The sequence below is a fragment of the Lycorma delicatula genome, chromosome 1, assembly GCF_047948215.1.
Source record: "Lycorma delicatula isolate Av1 chromosome 1, ASM4794821v1, whole genome shotgun sequence".
NCBI lineage: Eukaryota > Metazoa > Arthropoda > Insecta > Hemiptera > Fulgoridae > Lycorma > Lycorma delicatula.
The window spans coordinates 75,923,669-75,946,722 of record NC_134455.1 but is presented as its reverse complement, the minus strand read 5'-3'; the positions used below and the strand labels follow the sequence as shown (position 1 = coordinate 75,946,722).

General features: G+C 29.8%; 1 protein-coding gene across 1 annotated transcript in view; it reads left to right on the top strand.

The window, feature by feature from the left end:
* The window catches only part of Dnah3 (dynein heavy chain 3, axonemal), a 257,006-nt gene that overhangs the window by 74,383 nt on the left and 159,569 nt on the right, over window positions 1–23,054 (top strand). The window contains exons 15-17 of the mRNA XM_075354669.1: window positions 4,576–4,726; window positions 5,694–5,854; window positions 15,592–15,867. Of these exons, the coding sequence (XP_075210784.1) occupies window positions 4,576–4,726; window positions 5,694–5,854; window positions 15,592–15,867 (588 nt within the window). The remainder of the gene's footprint in view (window positions 1–4,575; window positions 4,727–5,693; window positions 5,855–15,591; window positions 15,868–23,054) is intronic.

Below are 23,054 nucleotides of genomic sequence, written 5' to 3'. Positions count from 1 at the left end.
AAAAGGTGGAAGAAACTCAATGGAATTGCGTTTAAATAAGAATAAACACCCTTGATAAGTGCTTAGTCTAATGTGTTTTCAGGAAACATTTAACTAAATTTTAAAATTAAATATGATAATTAAAAGAAATAATATCAGTTGTCCTACCCATTTAATTTATAATAATATAGCAAATTATTAGTATTGTGTATTATTATTATTATTATTATTATTATTATTATTATTATTATTAGTGTTATTTATTGTGAAGGCATGTTATTTATTTTTATTAGTGTTAGGGGGCTATTAATTCTTGCATTAACTGTTTAAAGTTTGTAATTGAATGTAATCCTGAAAGTAATACAAAATAAAAATGTTACTACAGGATGGTTTACCTTGTTTTATTACTACATGACTTTTCCATTTCTGCAAATTTGATTGCTTGTAACTCAAAAATTAAGGCACTTATCACGAATTGGTTTTTACTGTTATTTTTCTTGTAAAATTTTATGTTAATTCACATATCACTTGTCCATCTTCTTATTTAAAAAAATAGTTTGATTTAATATGACGGATCCAATATGGCAGCAAAAATGTCAAACACCATAAAGAAGTAATGTACTAACTACGTAGATCCACATTTGTACTCAAGTATCCCTCAGTTTTGAAATATGAAGCCATTTCCATAATTTTTACATCCTGTGTACATACAATATACAATATAATATTCTTTCAGCCATCACAAATTACAGAATTAGAGAAACACTCTTACCTTTACTTTTTTACTTTATCATAACGTTTTCAGGCCTAAGCCCATCTTCAGTGATATTTTTTATAAATTTTTAGACTGTTTATATTTACACATTACTCTATTAGCTTTTTACATTTTGTAAAAATTGTTGGTTAAAATAAAAATTTTAAAAACATTTAAAATAAATTAGAACAAATATTTGTTCTAATTTGTTTTGAACTATTTCAAAGGTGATAAGAGTCCATGTATAATTAGATTGTAAATAAAAAGTTTTTCTAAACCGGTTTCATAACTTTATTTACAGACCTCATATATATTACAGTTTAGAGAAAGAGAAAACATTGTATTTAGGCAACTGAGAAAATAAGGAAATCACTTAAAATCTATAAAATTAAGTACAAAGTTCATTTTCATCAGTTTGAGATTGAAGAAGAAGAAGGAAGGTTCATGGATAGTTGAAGAGATTTGTCAAATGTACATTTTGTCTAAGTAGACTCACCAAAAGATGTGTGTGGAAAGAGACATTGAAAAACCAAACAATAATCAAACCAAACAATACATCATCCGTTCTGTTCTTTTACATGTTGTGTTGTTATCCATTCCTTTTTTTATGACATTTCAAAAAGTAAAAAGTAAAGAAAAAAAATTAAACAGAAATTACTACAAAGTCAATTGGATATATCTACATTAGAATGGGATGTGAAACAAGGAAAAATTCAGTGGAAAAGAAAAAAGTGATCATGTTGAAACAAACATAAAAAGTAGAAGACAGGACCATGAAAACGTTCATGAATTTCTTAGAACATGTTTCAAAGCCTGGATATCTGGAATATTAAACGAAACTTCTGAAATAATTGTAACTATGAAACAAGAAATGTTGAATAGTGGAAGAATCTCTTTTCTGGACCAAGAAGAACCTTAGAGAAAATCTGCTTGTTTGTTGTTAACTTCAGCGACTATCATAAGATTACAATCTGCTTACTTATGCTAGGAGTGGACGTTTAAAGTAATAAAAATGACCATTACTTTAGGTTTGAAGTGGTATTTGAAAATAAAAATTTAAATAAGTATTTCTGCATACTGATTGCTATAGAGGGGAAAATGTATTTTATGATTGCAAATGTTGAAATGAAAAGATTAAAATAATGAACTGCTGCTCGTAAATTGATTTATAATTATCCTCATAATGCGCTTGCTATTTTTTTATTAATTTATTCTTATTAGCATTATTTTTACTTTCTTGCTATAGATCTGATGCTGTTCAGCACCACAACTATAAAAGAAAAGTGTAACGATCAGAAATCTAAGTTTCTTACTAAAACATGGAAGATGCTAGAAGTACAATACCGACAAGTATGATGCCAAAAGTACAAAAAAGTGTTAGAAATTTCTGAAATACATATATATATATATATATATATACTTAGCAAAAACAATTTTTTTTTTGTTGTTAGATCTGTCCATATTCACCTCTGTACTAACTATGTCTAAGAAAAAAGTACTATGTCTAACACAATTTTTCCAACAGTACAGAATTCAACAATGCCTCTTGCCTTATACTTATTGCTTTTTCATTTAATAGTGGTTTTGAGGGTTTCCCTCATCGTCAGTTATTAATTTTTTTTTTTTAAATTACACATCAAACTCAAAACATAAAACTGTCAACATAATATAAAACAGTGTAGTCAAAAATAAAATATTTCATGTGGCTAGCCACATATACAGTACTGTATTTTTAGTATTTTCATTTACTAATAAACTATTTAATCTATTAATTAAATTGTACCAATTTTTTACAGTATACTTATTTGGTAAATTGATTCTAGATTTGAGTATTCTATCTATTATTTTAGTAATAAAATAACAGGCAGAGGATTTGAAATTAATTAATAGATGCACTGGGTTATCCCGTTTATGCATTTTAGGAAAACCACTACGTTTGGGGGCGAATGGTTTAAATGGATCTAATCTAGTGTGATACCTCATATTATTGTTATTAAAAATTGTTTTATAATCTATTATATTAACCTTTTTGTGATTTTTAGAAATTTACTAGTTGGGTCCTTTATTTTTGTAAAATTATTTTCACTTATCTCTTTTTCCATTAAATTATTATATTTATTAATCAGCATGATAATTGGTGTGTTCGTTTTGTGTGATCTAAGTACAATTATTTTTCTTTAATTTTTCTTTTAAATTATATACTGCTTTTTTGTTGAAAAGTGGTTTCTTATTTATATGTAACTTATTAATTTTATAAATGTTGTAATCAGTATTTTCTTCATTATGACTAATTTTGTTAATATTCATTTCAGTATCAATAATAGTATTTTTGATAATCTTATTTTTATTGTTTTCTGGTAGATTAAAATTAAAAGCATTAATTATTATTGATTTCTTATTATCACTGAATTCTACATTCGTTAGATTTATGAAATCATTATTATCAGAATTATCTAAAGTTTCATTTGTTTTTACCAAACTCAATTATCCTGTATTTCCACATCTTCAACATTATACTTTTTGTGAAATTTATTATTTTATAAATTATTATTACTATAAAAATCATCTTACCTTCTGTTATCATTGTTTTTTACTTTAATTAAATTACTTATTTTCTTGTTATGAGAGATAGCTCTTGTCTGTATATATATTAATATTAACTCTAATTAAATCCATTATATAATTAAACATGACATTATCTAAAATTTTTAATAAATAAAAAAATTTTGTAAAATTTAATATTTATATAGTTTCTTTTCTAATACCTCTATTTCACTTCTTATATTACTCTATATCTCTCTATGAACATTTTTCTTTTAGTGAAGGTTTTATTACACTGGGAATTCTTTATATTTATTTTAGCATATGTGGGTATTATATTTAGTTGTAAACATGTTTTGTTGAAATTTATTAGATGTATAACATTTTGTAACTTATGTGCAATTTATAAAAATAATAGGACATTTCTGCCTGGTTGGCATTTATAATTAACTTAGCAAAACCAATTCTTTTTTTGTTATTGTATCTGTCCATATTCAGCTCTGTACTAATTATGTCTAAGACAAAAGTATAACACAATTTTCCACCAACAGTACAGAATTCAACATTGCCTCTTACCTTGTGCTTATTGTTTTTTTTCATTCATTTAATAGCACTTTCGAGGGTTTCCCTCATCATCAGTTAATTTTTTTTTTTTAAATTGCATAGCAAATTTAAAACATAAAATTGTCAACATAATATAAAAATATGTAGTCAAAAATAAAATATTCCGTGTGGCCAGCCACACATACAGTACTGTATGTGCGGCTGGCCACATGGAATATTTTTATATTATGTTGACAATTTTACGTTTCGAGTTTGATGTGTAATTTTAAAAAAATAAAAAAAACTGACGATGAGGGAAAAAGCACTATTAAATAAAAAGAAAAAAAAAACAATAAGCATAAAGTAAGAGGCAATGTTAAATTCTGAACTGTTGCTGGAAATTGTGTTCCAATTTTTTCATGGATAATGTGTGTGTGTGTGTGTGTTGGCTTATATTTTGATTAAATTTCCAAACTGACTAAATATAGATTGTTTGGAAATAGCTAAAAAAAATATTTATATATGAGACACTGATTATATTAAATTTGATGTAAAATTACTTAAGGGGGGACTAGTTTCACCATTTTGAGTTTTTAATATTATAGATGTTACTTGTTTTTTCATTATGTTATTTATTTTGAACTTTTTTTTTTATAATTCTACTATAAAACAATTACATAATGTAAAAAACATATTTTTTGTTGTCTTGTCAAAATGGTCCTAGTTTTATTTTAATCTCGAACTATGAATTTTTACAGAACTTGGCTGCTGCTCTTGGTGAAATAAGTACAATAAAAAAAGCTACTATGAGAGAATTTAAAGTGCAATATCGAATTATAAATCCCAAAGCAATAACTATGGGTCAGCTTTATGGACAATTTGACCCTGTATCTCATGAATGGTCTGATGGTGGGTTTTTTTTTATATTCAATTTAATAGTTTTTGCTCTAATAAAAAAAAAAAACATAAAACATCTTTGATTATATCTAAATAAAAACCTTTTCATGTATAAATAAAACCTCTGATATTATTGAAAAGAATAATTTTCATATAAACTTTGTTTATGATTTTGTTAATTTTTTTTTATTAATTTCGAACTTACTCCTGATGGAAGTAGAATAAAATTTCCATAATAAATAGTTCATGTTGTTCATACCCTTTGTTATTAGAACAAACTCTGTAAACACAATTAGTTTGGTGTAGTTTTTAATGGTATCAGTAATTTTCTGAAATATAAGGGAAGTCAGTGCTCAAATATGAAAACAGTAGTGCTGTGGACAATTTAGCAAGTGCTAATCATTTTCTAATTGCACATCTTACATCAAAATTGTCATAATTATCATTAAAATATGAATTATGAAAATTTTATTCCATTAATGACATCATCAAGTATATGCCTAGTTGAAAAATGTAACTTGTACAGACAAGCAAATAAAATAAAAGCCTACCTATATCAACATAGAATCATACCCAGAAAAACCTGAAATGTAACATAAAAGACAAAGAAAATGAACACTGGAAAGAAATGCAAGTGTTAATGTGTTAAGATTATGTAAGAAATTGTCTTGCAGAAAATGGAAATAAAGTCACATTGAAACATTGCTTTACCAGAAAATGATTTCCTATGTGTGTGAATTTGTTAAAAATTCAAATTCATTAACTTAATATTAATTTCATTAATATTATAAAATATTATAATAATATATATTGTAATATTATATACTTTATAATATATGAATATTTTATTAAAATTTTTAGTGATTTTTCTTTAAGGAAACTTACATTTTCTTCAAATATCATAAAATATGAATAAATATAATTAATTATTGTGTTAAAGATTATTAATCTGTTTCTTTAATAATGCTGCAAACTTCAGGAGTTCTTGCAAATGCATTTCGTGAGTATGCAGTCAGTTTAGTTCCTGATAGAAAATGGATTATGTTTGATGGACCTGTTGATGCTGTCTGGATAGAGAATATGAACACTGTTTTAGATGATAACAAAAAGCTTTGTCTCATGTCTGGAGAAATAATTCAAGTAAGTTCTTTCTGAATTTTTTTTTTATATAAAATATTGATTTTTAAAGACAAACCAAACCAAAATTAAATTAATTAACTCTTTTAATTACATTATTTCTAACATTTTCTAGTGGTTCTATTTGAATTTAATTTAAGAAGTTTTTCTTTTCTTTTAGAAAGTTGATCCAAATAATCAGAACTGTTGTTTATGATTTTTAGAAACATATTAGAAAATATTTTCCTTTTTTACTAAGAAATATTGAAAATTGTTATTCTACATAATTTCCCTATAAAATAAGCTACAGTTGCACTGTTCTGTAAGTAGTCACGTAATTTTTTCTTGAAATTTTTATAGCTTTTCATTGTTATTTTCTTTAATTGGCAAACTTGTAAAATACCTGAACTACTCTTTAGAAAGACTAAACATTTGTTTTTTTTTTACTTTTATAATAAATTGCTGATCTCCTTGGCATAGAGGTAGTCTTCCTTTTATTTGGGTTCAAATCACAGTCAGCAATCACAGTTTTTACTTGTTATAAATTTCACCCATATTCCCACAAAAAAAAAACTTTTGCTATTGAAAGTCGCCCAGAATTCAAATAATTTTTCTTTGTATTTGTGTTTAATAATTATATAAAATCATTATTAAAATATAAAAAAAATATATTATCTTTTATGACTTTTTATTATAGGATCACTTTAGTTAGTCCATTATCCAAGTCTCTTTGATGGAACTGTTTGGGCCTTGCAGTCCTCCCAATACTTTTTCATACGTTCCGATCTTTGTGTCCTTTCTAGTGTTGAAAATATTTGAGTTGTGAGCTTTTTCTTGTGAGTGTTCTTGTTCTTGATTTTCTTGTTTAATTTTATCTTATCTGTGGTGTCTTCTGTTGTAAGGCCAATTTCCTAAAGATCCTCTCTTATTTCTCTGATCCATCTGCATCCTGTCTTGCTGTTTTTTATGTCGAGATTTTACTGTATTGTAATGTATGATTGAGAGTGTTTCAGAAGTCTTAAATCTTATATCCTCATGACATGTCCAAGGAATCCTAGTCAGTCACCTCTTACGCTTGGTATCTTACACACAGTGATGGGTTTTAACTTGTACATGATTTTATTGAACACAATCCACCACTTCCCACCTTTGTGGAATTTTTTATTGAGTCAGATTCTTCCACTTCTTTTGATTTTCTGGAGTCTGTCTTTCATTGTTCATTCAAGTGGAAGATTGTTTCTGCTGCATAAGAGGCTTCTGGTTTATAACTGTGTTATAGTGTCTTATTTTTGTGTTTATTGATACACATTTTTTACTGTAAGTATATATATATATATATATGTATAAAAATGATGACGATATTAGTAAAAAATAAATATATATATATATATATTTTTATATATATGATTTATATATATCAAATGACCAGTCATTTGACTGGTTTGATGCAGCTCTCCAAGATTCCCTATCTAGTGCTAGTCCTTTCATTTCGGTATACGCCCTGCATCCTACATCCCCAACAATTTGTTTTACATATTCCAAACATTGCCTGCCTACACAATTTTTTCCTTCTACCTGTCCCTCCAATATTAAAGCGACTATTCCAGGATGCCTTAATATGTGGCCTATAAGTCTGTCCCTTCTTTTAGTTATACTTTCCAAATGCTTTTTTCTTCATCTATTTGCCGCAACACCTTTTCATTTGTCACTTTATCCACCCATTTGATTTTTAACATTCACCTATAGCACCACATTTCAAAAGCTTCTAATCTTTTCTTCTCAGATACTCTGATCATCCAAGTTTCACTTACATATAAAGCAACACCCAAACGTATACTTTAAAAATCTTCTCCTGACATTTAAATTAATTTTTGATGTAAACAAATTATATTTCTTACTGAAGGCTCGTTTCGCCTGTGCTATTCGCATTTTATGTCGCTCCTGCTTCGCCCATCTTTAGTAATTCTACTTCCCAAATAACAAAATTCTTCTACCTCCATAATCTTTTCTCCTCCTATTTTCACATTCAGTGGTCCATCTTCGTTATTTCTATTACATCTCATTACTTTTGTTTTGTTCTTGTTTATTTTCATGCGGAAGTTCTTGCATAGGACTTCATCCATGCCATTCATTGTTTCTTCTAAATCCTTTTTATTCTCACCTAGAATTACTATATCATCAGAAAATTGTAGCATCTTTATTTTTTCACCTTGCACTGTTATTTAGAATTTAAATTGTTCTTTAACAACATCATTAACTGCTACTAGTTCTATGTAAAGATCAAAAAGTAACGGGGATAGGGAACATCCTTGTTGGACTCCCTTTCTTATTACGGCTTCTTTCTTATGTTCTTCAATTATTACTGTTGCTGTTTGGTTCCTGTAAATGTTAGCAATTGTTCTTCTATCTCTGTATTTGAAACCTAATTTTTTTTAAATGCTGAACATTTTATTCTAGTCTATGTTATCAAATGCCTTTTCTAGGTCTATAAATGCCAAGTATGTTGGTTTGTTTTTCTTTAATCTTTCTTCAACTACTAATCTGAGTGCTAAAATTGCTTCCCTTGTCCCTAAACTTTTCCTGAAACTAAATTGGTCTTCTCCTAACACTTCTTCCACTTTCCTCTCAATTCTTCTGTACAGAATTCTTGTTAAGACTTTTTATGCATGACTAGTTAAGCTAATTGTTCTGTATTCTTCACATTTATCTGCTCCTGCTTTCTTTGGTATCATAACTATAGCACTCTTTTTGAAGTCTGATGGAACTTCCCCTTTTTCATAAATATTACACACATTTATAAGGTTTGTATAATCTATCAATCGCTTCCTCACCTGCACTGCGCAGCAATTCTACAGGTATTCCATCTATTCCAGGAGCCTTTCTGCCATTCAAATCGTTTAATGCTCTCTTAAATTCAGATTTCAGTATTGCTTCTCCCCTTTCATCCTCTTCGAGTCCTCTTCTTCATCTTTCTAATTCATTTCCTCCGTATAACTCTTCAATATATTCCACCCACCTATCGACTTTACCTTTTGTATTATAAATCGAGTGCCGTCTTTGTTTAACACATTATTGGATTTTAATTTATGTACCCCAAAATTTTCCTTAACTTTCCTGTATGCTCCATCTATTTTACCAATGTTCATTTCTCTTTCCACTTCTGAACACTTTTCTTTAAATCCACTCTTCTTTCACTAGTTTGCACTTCCTGTTTATAGTTTCTTAATTGTCGATAGTTCCTTTTACTTTCTTCATCACTAGCATTCTTACATTTTCTATGTTCATCCATCAGCTGCAATATATCGTCTGAAACCCAAGGTTTTCTACCAGTTCTCTTTGTTCCGCCTAAGTTCGATTCTGCTGATTTAAGAATTTCCTTTTTAACATTCTCCCACTCTTCTTCTACATTTTCTACCTTATCTTTTTTACTCAGATTTCTTGCGATGTCCTTCTCAAAAATCTTCTTTTCACTAGCACCAAGCTTTGCTAAATTCCACCAATTCATCTGACCCTTTTCTTCAGGATTTTAAACCCCTATCTACATTGCATTATCACTAAATTATGGTTTCTATGAATGTCTGCTCCAGGGTAAGTTTTGCAGTCAATGAGTTAATTTCTAAATCTTTGCTTAACTATGATATAATCTATCTGATACCTTGCAGTATTGCCTGCCTTTTTCCTTGTATATATTCTTCTATTATGATTTTTAAACTGTGTGTTGGCAATTACTAAATTATACTCATACATAATTCTATAAGTAGGTCCCCTCTTTCATTCCTTTTGCCCAGCCCATATTCACCCACTACATCTACATTTATTCTATCCATTTCCCTCTTTAAATTTTCTAACCTACCAACCTTTTTCAAACTTCTACTCGTAGAATGTTATTTTTTAATTTTCTGGTTACTCCTTCTTTAGTAGTCCCCACCCGGTGATCCGAACGGGGGACTAGTTTACCTCCGGAATATTTTACCAAGGAAGGCACCTCCATCATTGCTATATGAAAATGCGGAGAGCTACATTTTCTTGAAAAAAAAGGAGCGGTAGTTTTCCATTGCTTTCAGCTGCGTAGTACTCAGAGGACTGAGTGATGTTGATATGGCCGTTTAAGTCGTCCTGGCCTACCCCCTTAACAACTACTGAAAGAGTTGCTGCCCTCATTCAGGAATCATTCCTTAGTCTAGCTCTCAACAGATACCTCTCCGATATGGTTGCACCTTCGGTCCAGCTACTCTGAATCACTGAGCACTCAAGCCCCCTCACCAATGGCAAGGTCTCTTGATTCATAGAGGGAGAAAAAAAAAATATATATATATATAATATGTATATATTTATTTTTTCTAATATCATCATCATCTTTATACTGAGTATTTAATACTGTATTTTTGAAAATGGAGTATGTTCTAATTGTGTCAATATATGATTTAATTTTTACAAAAACTAAGAAAGGTAGATAATTGTACTCAATACAAAACAAAATTATATAAATTTATAATACCTTTAATAAAACTTATATAAGTATAATAATAATTATATGCAGATATATACAGATTTTTTGGCTAAAAAAAAAAATCAATTAGGAATAAGCTTGAATTTAATATTAAAATTAACATCACAAAACTTGTTACCTTTTAATGTTACATGATCAATAATTGTTGCGTAAAAGTGACAACATCTCTTATAATAAAAATATACTTTGTTTAGTTTGACATTTATATTCAGATAAAAATTCTGATTTATAAGTATAATTTATATGCATGTACTTAACCTAATTTCTATATTCTTTTGTAGTTTCATTTACTTTTTGTTATTTAATGTTCTATAGTTAATTTGAATTTATTTATTTTTTTTTCCCTTTTTTTCTGTTTAACCTCTAGAACCTCCATAAGGTATTACTTCAGAGGATGAGGTCTATGAATGTAAATGAAGTGTAGTCTTGTACAATCTCAGGTCGACCATTCCTGAGATGTGTGAATTTATTATTTTTTGCCTAATAAAAGTAGATCTGTTAGCAGATCTTTTTAATTAAATGATTTAAACAAACACTATTGTACAACTAAACTGAAATAATAAACTAAAAGCAAAATAAATAAATAAATTATAAAACGGAATTGTCAATTATAATATGTTTAACCAGTGTCAAAAATAATCTTACTATATTAAAATTATCATAAGCACTGTTTCCAGGGACACAATTATCACTTATATAACTGATGATTATAAAGAAGGGTGTTTTTTATTGAATGGTTTCCAAAGGAGCAAATGATAATAAATAAGTTTCATACCTGTTAATAATAAAATCTTAAATCAGTTAACAGGCAGAGTGGGAATGGGTTATTGTTTTGGTGACTGGCTTCATGTACCCATAATGACTTCTCATGGTACACTAACCCTCCATTGTATGATTAGTAGTGCCAATACAACGTTAGACATCACAGATACACACATGTGTGTGTATGCTTTCTAAACTTTGATAAGTAATATTTAGTGAACTAAGAAAGCACATTACTATTCTGAAAAACTGAAATGGTCTCAGAAATAAACTGTAAGCTTAAAGAGGAAATAAAAAGTGAAAGAGTGGAGTATACATGATCGATAGCATCTGGTTGGATAGTATCAGGAAAATGTTTCATCAGTAGTAGAGAGATTATGTATTCAGTTTTCAATCTGATAACAGTTGCTTGACAATGGAATTTTCCTCTCTGCAACACCTTTCCTTTAACCCCTCATGTAAGAAATATAACATCAGCCATTCTCAAACGGAAAATTTGATGAAAAGTCATTAACGTATAAGCAGTAAGGAACCTTACTATCAAATTTCGTAAAAATTGGAAAATCCTGTACCAGTGAACAGATTAATTATCAAAAGTTCAAATTAAAATTGGGCCTTGATGTTTTGGTCAGTAATGGATCAAGTGTAAAGAATTTCAAGTTTAATTGGTACACTTTTATATTAGAAAATCAGAATTTTAATTTAGTAAATTTAGCAAGTAAATTTAATCCACCGAGTTAGTCTTGTGGTTAAACTCATCATCATAAAATCAGCTGATTTTCGAGGTCGGGAGTTCTAAGGTTCGAATCCTTATACAGGCAGTTGCTTTTATATGGATTTGAATGCTAGACTGTGGATATCAGTGTTCTTTGGTGGTTGGGTTTTAGTTATATATCTATTCGAATGTACTTACAAACATCGCAATTTTTACAATAATTTAACAATATTATGTCAATAATATTGTTGATATTATGTCTATTGCACCTTTTAATCACAAACACAGGTCTCAGTGGGTCAGCCATTCTAATGCTTCAGGGATAAGATCATGAATGTTTTGTAGTGATCCTCTAAAAGATGTATTTGGACAAACCAGGGCCAGGTGGGCAATCGTTTGCTCTTCAGCTCCACGTTGGTCACATCATGGGCTTTCTGCAGCTCCCCATTGGGTCAGGCTCTTATTGAAGATACCATGATTTGTGTGAATCCTATTGGTTACACCACTGTCTTCTGGAAAGAGTAAATCCTGGTACCCTCAGAGTTGGATCTGTCACAAGGTTGGAGTTAGTGATATTCTGACCTTGCCATAGTGATGTCTAGTGATCCTTTGTGTTGAGGTCATTGACCAAATTGGTGGCTGCTACAGGTGGATGTCTGGACTTCAGTCTTCAGTGCTGTTTGAGAAAATCTATATCGGCATGAGTAGGTAGAGATAGGTTAGTATTATATTTTTCCAACTGTGATTTGAGGGCTGCCAGTCATCTAGTTTGGAGGAATGTAATATTACTCACAATGGCAGCATATTTCTAATGGTTTCAAGTACAGTTTGCATAGCGTAGTTTAGATGTGTGTCGACAAGCTTATTGTGGCAGCTTATATTAATCCAAACAGGAACACATTATTCTGCAGTTAAATGTATGAGGGCTAGTGCACTGATTCTTAGAGTTTCGGCGGTAGCTCCCCAAGATGAATTGGTCAGCTTCTGAATCAGGCTGGCTCTAGTTTTAATTCTAGCCGATAATTTTTCAAGGTGTTGTTTAAAGGTGAGTGTTTTGTCGAGCATGTAAGCAAGGTAATTTGGGTGTGGGTTATGTTTCAGTGTGCCTCCTTCATAATTAATGGCAAGAGTTCGTTGAGCCTCCCTGTTGTTAAGATGGAATGCCATGACTTCCAATTTTATTTGGATTCAGCCGAAGTCCCGATTTTTAAAAATATTTACTGATTTTTCCTAGGTCTTCTGTCAACACAGCCTCAGTTTGGGCTAAGTTCAAGGTTTGTATACCGATGGCAATATCATATGCATACATGAATTTTCGAGATGTAGTTGGTGGTTTATCTGAGATATAAATATTAAACAATAGAAGTGCCAGTACGGATCCTTGCAGTAGGTTATTTTGTAGGCTGTAGAAAATGCTTGGCTTTCCATTTAGCTGTACTTGGAAAAGTCTATCACTCAGCATCTCATTCAGTAAATTAAACAACGATTTGCAAGGAACAAGCTGATACACCTTGAGTTGTAGTCCTTCTTTCCAAAATGTACCATAGGCTGAACTTAAATCAATAAATGCAGCAGATGTTTTAAACCTTTGTTGAAATCCTTTTTCTATATAGGTTGTAAGCAAAAGTACCTGATCGCAGCAACTTCTTCCTGACATAAAAGCAGCCTACTCCATTGACATACCATTACTGACAATGGGTGTTAGACAGACAAGTAGTATTCTTTCTAAGATCTTGAAATATATGCTTAAAAGTACTAATGGTTTGTAGTTTTCGTGTTGAGCAATGTCCTTTCCAGGGTTAGAAATGGCAATTACTTTACTTTTCTTGAAAAGTTTTGGTAACTTATCCCTTCACAGGATATCGTAAAGATTTAAAAGCCATCATTTCATGTTTGGATCGATGTATTTAATAAACTCGGGATATATTTTGTCTAATCCAGCTGCTTTTCTACATTTTGTTAAATTGATTGCAGCATTGAATTCTTCCATTGTGATAATGGGGAGGACCTGTTGACGACTTTTATGAATTTCACCAATTGCATACCTCACCTCTCTCTTGTGTCTTATCAATAATGATCTTTGATAGGTCCTTTTGGCTATGGCTTCTGGCCTAGGGGTGTTAGTAGTAGCGACAGATGTTTTTTGTTCAGTTCCAGCTTGCGTAATAAATTCCATGCTGTCCTGCTGATATGCTTAAAGTTGAGGCTTTTCAGCATTTCTTTCCATCTAACTGTTCTAGCGTTGTTTAGAGCTTTTAGCAATTGCTAGTGTACGTTCTGTAACACTCTTTTTAGTTTCTAAACATGCCACCTGAATCTCTGCCTTCACTAACAGCTGTGAAATTTAGGTTAACCTCATTCTGTGGTTACAAGAAGTAACACGTTCAATGCTATTAAATGTTTCAACACAGAACAGAGAAATGTAAAGTGAATGATTTGTATCAGAGAAAAAACAGAATTACCAGAAAATTACATTAATTAATTACTACTAATTAGTATGAGTTAATACAGAATAAATAAAGATGAAAAGATTATGAACTTAATATTAATTAATTAATGCAATTTTTTAATAATTCTGTTTTTTCTGTGATAGAAATCATTCACTTTACATTTCTCTGTTCTGTGTTGAAACTGTTAATATTATTGAACTTGTTACAACACGTAACCTCAATTATGTACTTCATTGATTTTTAATTATATGATTTTAATTTTTAACTTCTCCTACTGGTTTTATCCCCTCTACAGCCTTGTAAGAAATTTTACTAATTCTGAAACTAAAAAAATAAGCCTATCAACTACTACTTTAGGAAATTTTCTTTCTCTTCTCATTGGTGTAGCAATTTAGTAATTAGATTAATATTTTCTCCACTTAGTGAGTTAAGAGATTTGGCGTACTCACTCCTGAACAATTCAGTAATTTCTGTGCACATAATATTCAATATACCAAGTACACCATATTCAATAGAGTAGTAGGGGTAAAGGTGTAAGGTAAATAATGTAAATGTGTAATTATAGTCATATAAATAAATCCTCATAAAAAGTAAAAAGGATCAGGGGAGAAAGCTTATTTGCTTAAATAGAAGAGATTATATTTAAGATCAGATCATAAGACTAGTTTTTCACAAATTTTCTATATAACTTCTTTTTCCTTCAGTCATTTCCTTTCAGACCTTTCAATTTCAAACTTTTCATCTTGATTAATTTCTGGAATTCAATAATCCTGTACATCAAAATCTTAAATATTTATTTGAAATTTTTTTACTGTCTTTTTTTGATACTATGTATCCACGTAATTGTGACACTATGTACAACCACCATGTACAACCACGTAATTATGAAGCACACCATCCAAGCTGGATGATCAGCTCACATGTCATTGTTCTCTGAAACATTGGCACACCATGATTAGTCATCTCTTAGTAGCATAAACATTTTGCAACTTAGGCTGGGTAGTAATCGTCGCCACCCCAAGCTCATCATTAATTGGCGGCAACTGTACTGAATTGCCAGTAGATGGCATACTGTTTTTCAAAACAATTATCACATTTTTAAATTCACATTGTGAATTCCTAGCCAAGTTTTTAACATTTTGTGACTTATTGATTAATATACAACTTCCCTGCTGAAATACATATGTCTATACCATTTCAATAACCATGACGAACGCTTGCTTCAATCTCTATGTTGATAACTTTCATGTATAGTAATGAATTTTTTCAACAAATGAAAGTCTTCATTAAGTTTTATTATATTACATCTTTGTTTTTTGTTTAGATGTCAAACAAAATGAATTTAATATTTGAACCAGCTGATTTAGAACAAGCAAGTCCAGCAACTGTATCAAGGTGTGGAATGATATATCTTGAACCTCAAATGCTTGGATGGCGGCCGATTTTTGCTTCATATAAGAATATATTACAACAGAAAATATTACCTGAACAGCTTGAATTACTTGAAGAACTTACTGATTGGCTTATTCCTGCATGTTTCAACTTTATTCGCTTAAATTGCAAGTTATTCATTGAAACATCAGAACTTCATCTGTTTTTTGTGCGTATTTTGTTTTCCATTCATTTCATTTTTGTTTTTGTGGATTCTGTATTTTATTGTTTGCTTTCTGTATTATATAATTAGAAATTATTAATTGAAAATTAAATCTAAAATTTAAAATTGTAAATATAAATATAGATAAACTTTAATTTCCATTAACCATAGTTGGTTAATTGATTTGATCTAAAAAAAAAATAATTTAAAAAAAATCATATTTCTTAATGAATAAAAATAAAATTATGCCTTTAAGTGTTGAGAAAGTAGTTTAAAAATTAATTATTTTTCTAAAAAAAATTTTTAAAAACTCCCTTGATAAAAACAATTAATAAATGTTAATTGTTTCATTTATTTCTTATAGAAGATAATTCCGAATAAAAGTACTGTTGCTGATGATTATTATAAATTTTCAATAGGCGTACCATTTTACCAATATATACAAAGTAGTTAAAAGAAAACTGTAAAACAGTTACACTAACTGAATATATATCACAAAGAAATTGAAAATGTTAATTCTGAAGTGAAAGTTCATATTTTTAACTTAAATAGTTTAAAATAGTCAATAAAATCAAACCATAACTAAAATTGAACCTAAACTGTTGGCAAACCTGTTTTTTATGAGAGGTGATAGAAATCTGTTTCTATTATTTCAAAAAATGGTTTGTATAGAAGTTTCTTAATTTTGAGTTCCAGCTTTTATTTTATATATAAATATATATATATGTATAAAAGATTAATATAATATTATATGAAATATAATCCACCAAAACACAATAATTAATTAAGTTAAACTTACCATATTAATTTCCAAGAATCGATTTTCACAGGATCCCGCATCTTCAGTTGGTATTGAGTTCTATAATTACATTATATACATATATGAATTATAAATCCTTTAAAAATTTATTGTTTTAAGTTTTTCTCTGTTTTAAAAATTTTGAATAGTATTATGAAAGCATGTGCTGTCCCAGATTTGGAATGATGTAATCTTTAAAACATAGCATTTTCCTTTACTATGTTGTTATTGCCAGCTATTAGATTGTAATTTTATTATGTTTGTAATTAAATTGTCATTTTCAAAAGTGATCTGGTGATTTGTCATTTTATATTTTTGTTTATATTTGTAAATGTAATATTTTTCATGTATATTCATTTTTTATCATTGTTACATATTTCTAATATCTAAATTATTTTTGCAATTTGTAATACTTTGTATTCTAAAAATTGTCAGCTAGATTAGATATACTTTTTTATATGCTTGTAATCTTTTATAAATCTTTCTTTAAGCGACCTGTTGGTTTTGCCAATATAAATATTTATTACATTTAATAATATTAACACACAATTTTGCGTATTTCTCTAAATTTCTCTCTGCTATTATTATTATTTTTTAATTCTTTTATAATGTGACTATTTTGTCTATGCTTTTCTATATTAATTTTTAAAAATATGTTAATAATTTTTTTTATTATTATTTTGTATGCATAATTTTATATTAAGTATAAACTAATACACTGACAGAAAAAAAATGTAATGTTTCTCTAAGTGTGATACAATTTTTCTATCATCCTTAGTTTTAAATAAATTACATTTTAAAAAAAAATTGAAGGAAAATATAGTTAAAATCTGTAAAATTTATAATTTTACATGGCCATATCTGTGTTAGAATGATTTCACTGATGCTTTTCTTTTATAAATAGCTTCAGAGACATCCTGAGTTAATGTCCAACAGTAATCGGCTAGCATGTTAGTATTCCATTTTCCTTTATAATGGCTTTCCATCACCGAAATGTCTTTGAACATTCACTATTTTTGTCACTTACATCTCTGAGGTTGTTGGAAAAAAAATCCACATATGAATGGAGGAAATGTATTTTCAAAGACATATTACATCCTCACATAGCTCTGTATGAAGTAAGAAGTTGATTAACATTATCATGGTAATTGTCTGATTGTTGTTTGCCGAGAAAAGTTTTGTAAACGTCTTTAAATGAAGCTCAAGCTGCACTTTCTACATTATTTAACATCGAGTTAAATAAATCATCTTTGGCCAACTCTCTTATTTGAGGACCAACAAATATTCTTTCTTTAAATTTTCCTTTACTTACGTTTGGAAATTTTTGCCTGAAGGACAAAAATCCAGGACTATCCTTCTTCATTGCTTTTACAAAATTCTTCATTAGTCTTAGCTTGATATGGAGAGGGGGTAAAAATATTTTTTTGGGTTCAACTAATGGTTCATGAATAACATTTTTCCTGTTTGGAGTTAAGTTGTCTTATTTCTTCTACTCTTTGGTAACATAGTGTTTATCCCTAGCTCAGCTGTCCCATTAGCAAAGAAAACGCATGTTCTTAGTATAGCCTAACTGTATGCCTAACAAAATAGCTATAACTTTCAAATCACCAGATATGTTCCAGCTATGTTTTTTTATAATTTATTTTTTCAACAACATCTTTCACCACATTGTATGTCTCTTTCAAATTAATATCATAAGCGATTGATATCGAAGGATATTTGTTACTGTTGTGTAGTAGAACCACTTTTAAACTATACTTGGATGAATTTGTGAAAAGGCACCAGTCATCAGGTTTATGAACTTGTCCTAAGTGCAACATAAGCTCATCAATGTTTGTGAAATAAAGCAAATTATTTTCATCAATAAATTACTGAGAAAGTTCTTTTTGTCAGATTCAAAAGCAAAAATTTTTGTATTTTTTTGAAGTAAATTCCAACCTTGCAGTCTTGATTCTAACAGTTCAGCTTGATTTTTTTATAAATTTAAATCTCTAATCAAGTCATATAATTCACCTTGTGATATAAGATGTGGCTTATTGGAAGATAGTTAAGATAATTCAAAATCATTGTTGTCTTCTTCAGTACTGCGTAATTCTTCATCGCTACTTTCAAAACATACATTCTGGTGGCTCAGGAACTGAAATAATTTTACTGTGAGGTATAGGCCTGATTGCAAATTGCAATGAAGGGTACAGTATGTTTACATTTTTTGAAATTCCATACCACTTGTTAAACAAAAGTAACAATCGGTTACATGGTCCTTTAGTTCACACCAAACCATAGGTACACCAAATGGCAAAGCCTTTCGTGTACCTTTCAGCCATCCTGTTAAATATATAGAACAATTAGTGCATACTAAATGAGAAGCTCTTATCCACATACATATTGGTGCATACTATATGAGAAGTCTTATCCTAGTCACCAATTTTACACTGAAAGTACAAATGATATGCTTTTTTAATTAAAGAGGTAATGTTTTTTTCTATTTGATTTTATGGTAAACACCACATAACAAAAGGCATCCATATCAATTACACAATTTCAAGGCATTATAACACTGCACTGTTCAAACTTCAGATAGCAATAAGACTGAACAAAATTAATTAAGCACTGGATTCCTAAATCCAGTGCTTAATACAAACAACATAGCTGTATCTTCATTTACATGTTTTGATCTGCACAGACGTGGTTAATCTTGTCCATGGAGGCTCACTCTTCAGTATTATATATGTCATAATATATGACAATGATATGATTTAATTCTTTGTCTAGTATTGTTTATTTATAGCTACAAATTATGGTAACAAAGATAAACAATAAAAAATGATTTTTAATTGTTAAACAATTAAAAATACAATATAGGAGCTTAAAATGCTAACTCTACATTGAAAAATGAAAAATCATTTAATTAAAATTAAAAAATTTTTCTAAAATGGTGAGTGATAGAAAGATTCTGAGTTCATATTCGTTTTCAGCATTAAAAAACAGATTAAAATCATGTATCGCATGTTAGGAAACAAAAATTATGTTTATCAGTGTTATTAATCTTTGTGTTATTTTATTTTAGTATAATTATTTTAGTATTTTTAATTCTGCAGTTATATAATAAAAGAGTCCAGCACCCGTATGACAGCATCACTGATGGTGTGCTGCATGACTATCGAAGGTCCCAGGTCATATGTGTAACTACATATTCCAATGAAAAATTTTCTGCACTTTTCATTGGTTGGATCAAAATAAGTCATTCCATTTTGATAAAATCATTCTAACCTTGAAATAAGGTCATTCATTTTGTATTCCCTTAAATAATCTGTTATTTTAAAAATTTTTTATATTTATATTTATTTTTAACGAATACATTAATTATCTTTTTTAAATCAAATCCAAGTTCAACTTGAGGTATCCTTCTCCAATATGAGTAGCTTTTGTTTAAGTTATTTTTTTTTGTGTTATACGTGGATTTTACAAGAAAATCACCTAGGGTAATAAAAATGAAATATCTTGTGTATGAATACACAGTATCTCATTTTAGGCAATTTTCTGTATAGATTATTTTATTAAAATTAGTCTTTTTAAAATTGATATTATTCCTCTATACTGTTAAATTATATTTTTAATTCTGTAGTATAAACCACCTAGTATAGAATATTGAGATAAAACATATCTTACTTTAATTTTTTCATGAAAACACTTTTGAGGATCCCACTTCCTCAGTTATTATTAAATTATTTAATTAAACAACATATTAAAAATTAAAAATACTAAAATAAACTATGTACATGGTGTAATGATTATTACATTACTCTAATATTAAAATAAAAATTGTATATAATTTATTACATAGTTGTGTTGCTATCTGTTGCAGTTTTTCTAAAACTCTCTCCCTCAGATAGTTTCTGATTGTATATCAAATTGAATTATAAAATTTCATTTCAGAAATTTAATTTGTTTAATATTATTAGATGTTCATTCTTTATTGCCCAGTTATATATAATGAGAATATCATCAACATACCATGTCCATGTTAAAACTTTCTGTATGAGTGATGCCATGAACTAATATACTCTCAAACTCCTCCAAATATAATTCTGAAGATCACATAGGTAAGGTATTTTTTGTGTATAATATTTTTTATTAAACTTGAAATAGTCGCCATATTTTATTTATACAATTGTAAACATATTTTTTGACATATATTTCTTATACGAGGGTTATTTTTTTTTCAAGGTCCGATCGGTCACGAAATTAAAACTACAGTGAAAATAAAAAAATTTTTATTTGTAACAAGTACTTACACTATTTCTCTACATAGTCGCCACTCCGATTTAGACATTTGTCGTAGTGTGGTATCAACTTTCCAATACCCTCGTCATAGAACGGAGCCACCTGTATTTTCAGCCATGTTTCTATGCTGGTCTGCAACTTGATGTCTGTGCCAAAATGTTGTCCTCCTAGCCAGCGTTTCATGTGAGCAAACAGGTGAAGATCAAATGGAGCCAAGTCCGAGCTGTATGGTGAGTGATCAAACACTTCCCAACGAAAACGCTGCAGGAGCTTCTTTGTTACAGCTGCAGTGTGCGGCCAAGCATTGTCATGGAGAAAGACAATACCTGATGACATCATTCCTCTCCACTTATTCTGAATTACCCTTCGCAGACATTGAAGAGTCATGCAGTATGAGGTTGCAGTGATGGTTGTGCCACATTCCATGACTTCCACCAAGAGAACTCCATTCCAGTTCCAGAACACAGTAGCCATACACTTTCTGTTGGAGAAGGTTCGCTTGAACTTCTTTGGTTTACTGGGAGAATGAGAATGCATCCACTGTTTGGATTGTTCTTTTGTTTCTTCAGTTTCGAAATGGACTCATGTCTCGTCCCCTGTGACAATTTTGTTCAAAAAATCTTCTCCTTCATTGTGGTAGCGCTGGAGAAACGTTAGGGAGGCATCAATTCTCATTGTTTTGTGATTGTCGAACAGCATCTTGGGAACCCATCTCGCACACAGAGTACTGAAGTACTGAAGTACTTCAGTTTGCAGTACTGAAGTCTCTCACTCACAATGGTATAGAGAGCTGACCTTGAAATTTCAGGAAACAAATCACTCAATACAGAAATTGTGAACCGACGATTTTCTCGAATTGCCTCATCCACTCGCTTCCTTCCCTGACCGCCTGCATCATGAACATCTGTAGGTCCTGCTTTAAAGTTCCTGCACCATTATTGCACTTTGCTGTCACTCATTGAAGTTTCACCGTACACATTACTTATTTGTTGATGAATTTCAGCTGCATTACACCCCTCAGCCTGAAGAAATCGAATTACCGCACGCACTTCACACTTGGCGGGAGATGTTATTGTTGTAGACATGTTTACATGCTAGCTGCGTATTCAGAACTAAACAAAGTGACGTGGCGTGATTGAAGGCCATACTAGAGATGCTGCGCAACACATATGCGCAAAGGTTCATCCAATTTTTGCACAGGTTTTTATTTTGTGACCGATCAGACCTTGAAAAAAATAACCGTCGTAATATTGATGATACATTTAATAAATTTTGGATCTATTTGGTTACTTTTTAATTTATTTTTTATTATTTTTATGATAGGGTCTGTAGGTATGCTAGGATACACGTTTAGTTCTATCATAACTAACCATTCTAGTATCTTTATTTACATTTAACCTTTTTAATTTCTTTACAATTTGTAACAATTTTTTATATTGAATGTTTTAGGTAAATCCATTTTTACTTTCCATCTAGTGCTATAGCAGAGGCAAAGTATAGCTTTAGAAGGGAAAGTATTGTAATTGGTCCAATTTGGGCATATGCAGTTTTTACCAGATCTTGATGTTTTGACACCTAAGGAACCCAAAAAACCTGATGGAAATTTTCCGGATGTTTGTGTGTGTTTGGTCTTGCATTCCTTATATCTCCAGAACTACTGGACCGATTTTGACCAAACATGGTCAGATTGTCAGATTACTTTTATATATGGGGCATTGATGCCATTAAATTTTCAACTTTAAACGTCAAGGGGGTTAGGTTGTACAGCTAGGTCACCCTTGGTATCTCTAGATTTTGCCAAATTGGTCTTATTTTTTTTAGCCATTTGTTAACAATTAGTAAATAATAATATTTGCAAAACCACACCCACCCTAAAAATTGATCTAAATAAACTAGTAGCTAAGGGGATATTTTGCGTCAATAGTACAGTACCCCCTCTCACTACAAGGAGCACTAGTGGAGCACTGACGTACAGCTGTTATAGTCATCTGTTATGTTGTGATGTTACAGGTGAGCGGTAGAATTAAATAAATGAATTATATTTAAACTGTAAAAAAAAAAAATATTTAATACTGCCACACTCGCGTGAATGAAATATGGTATGCATACG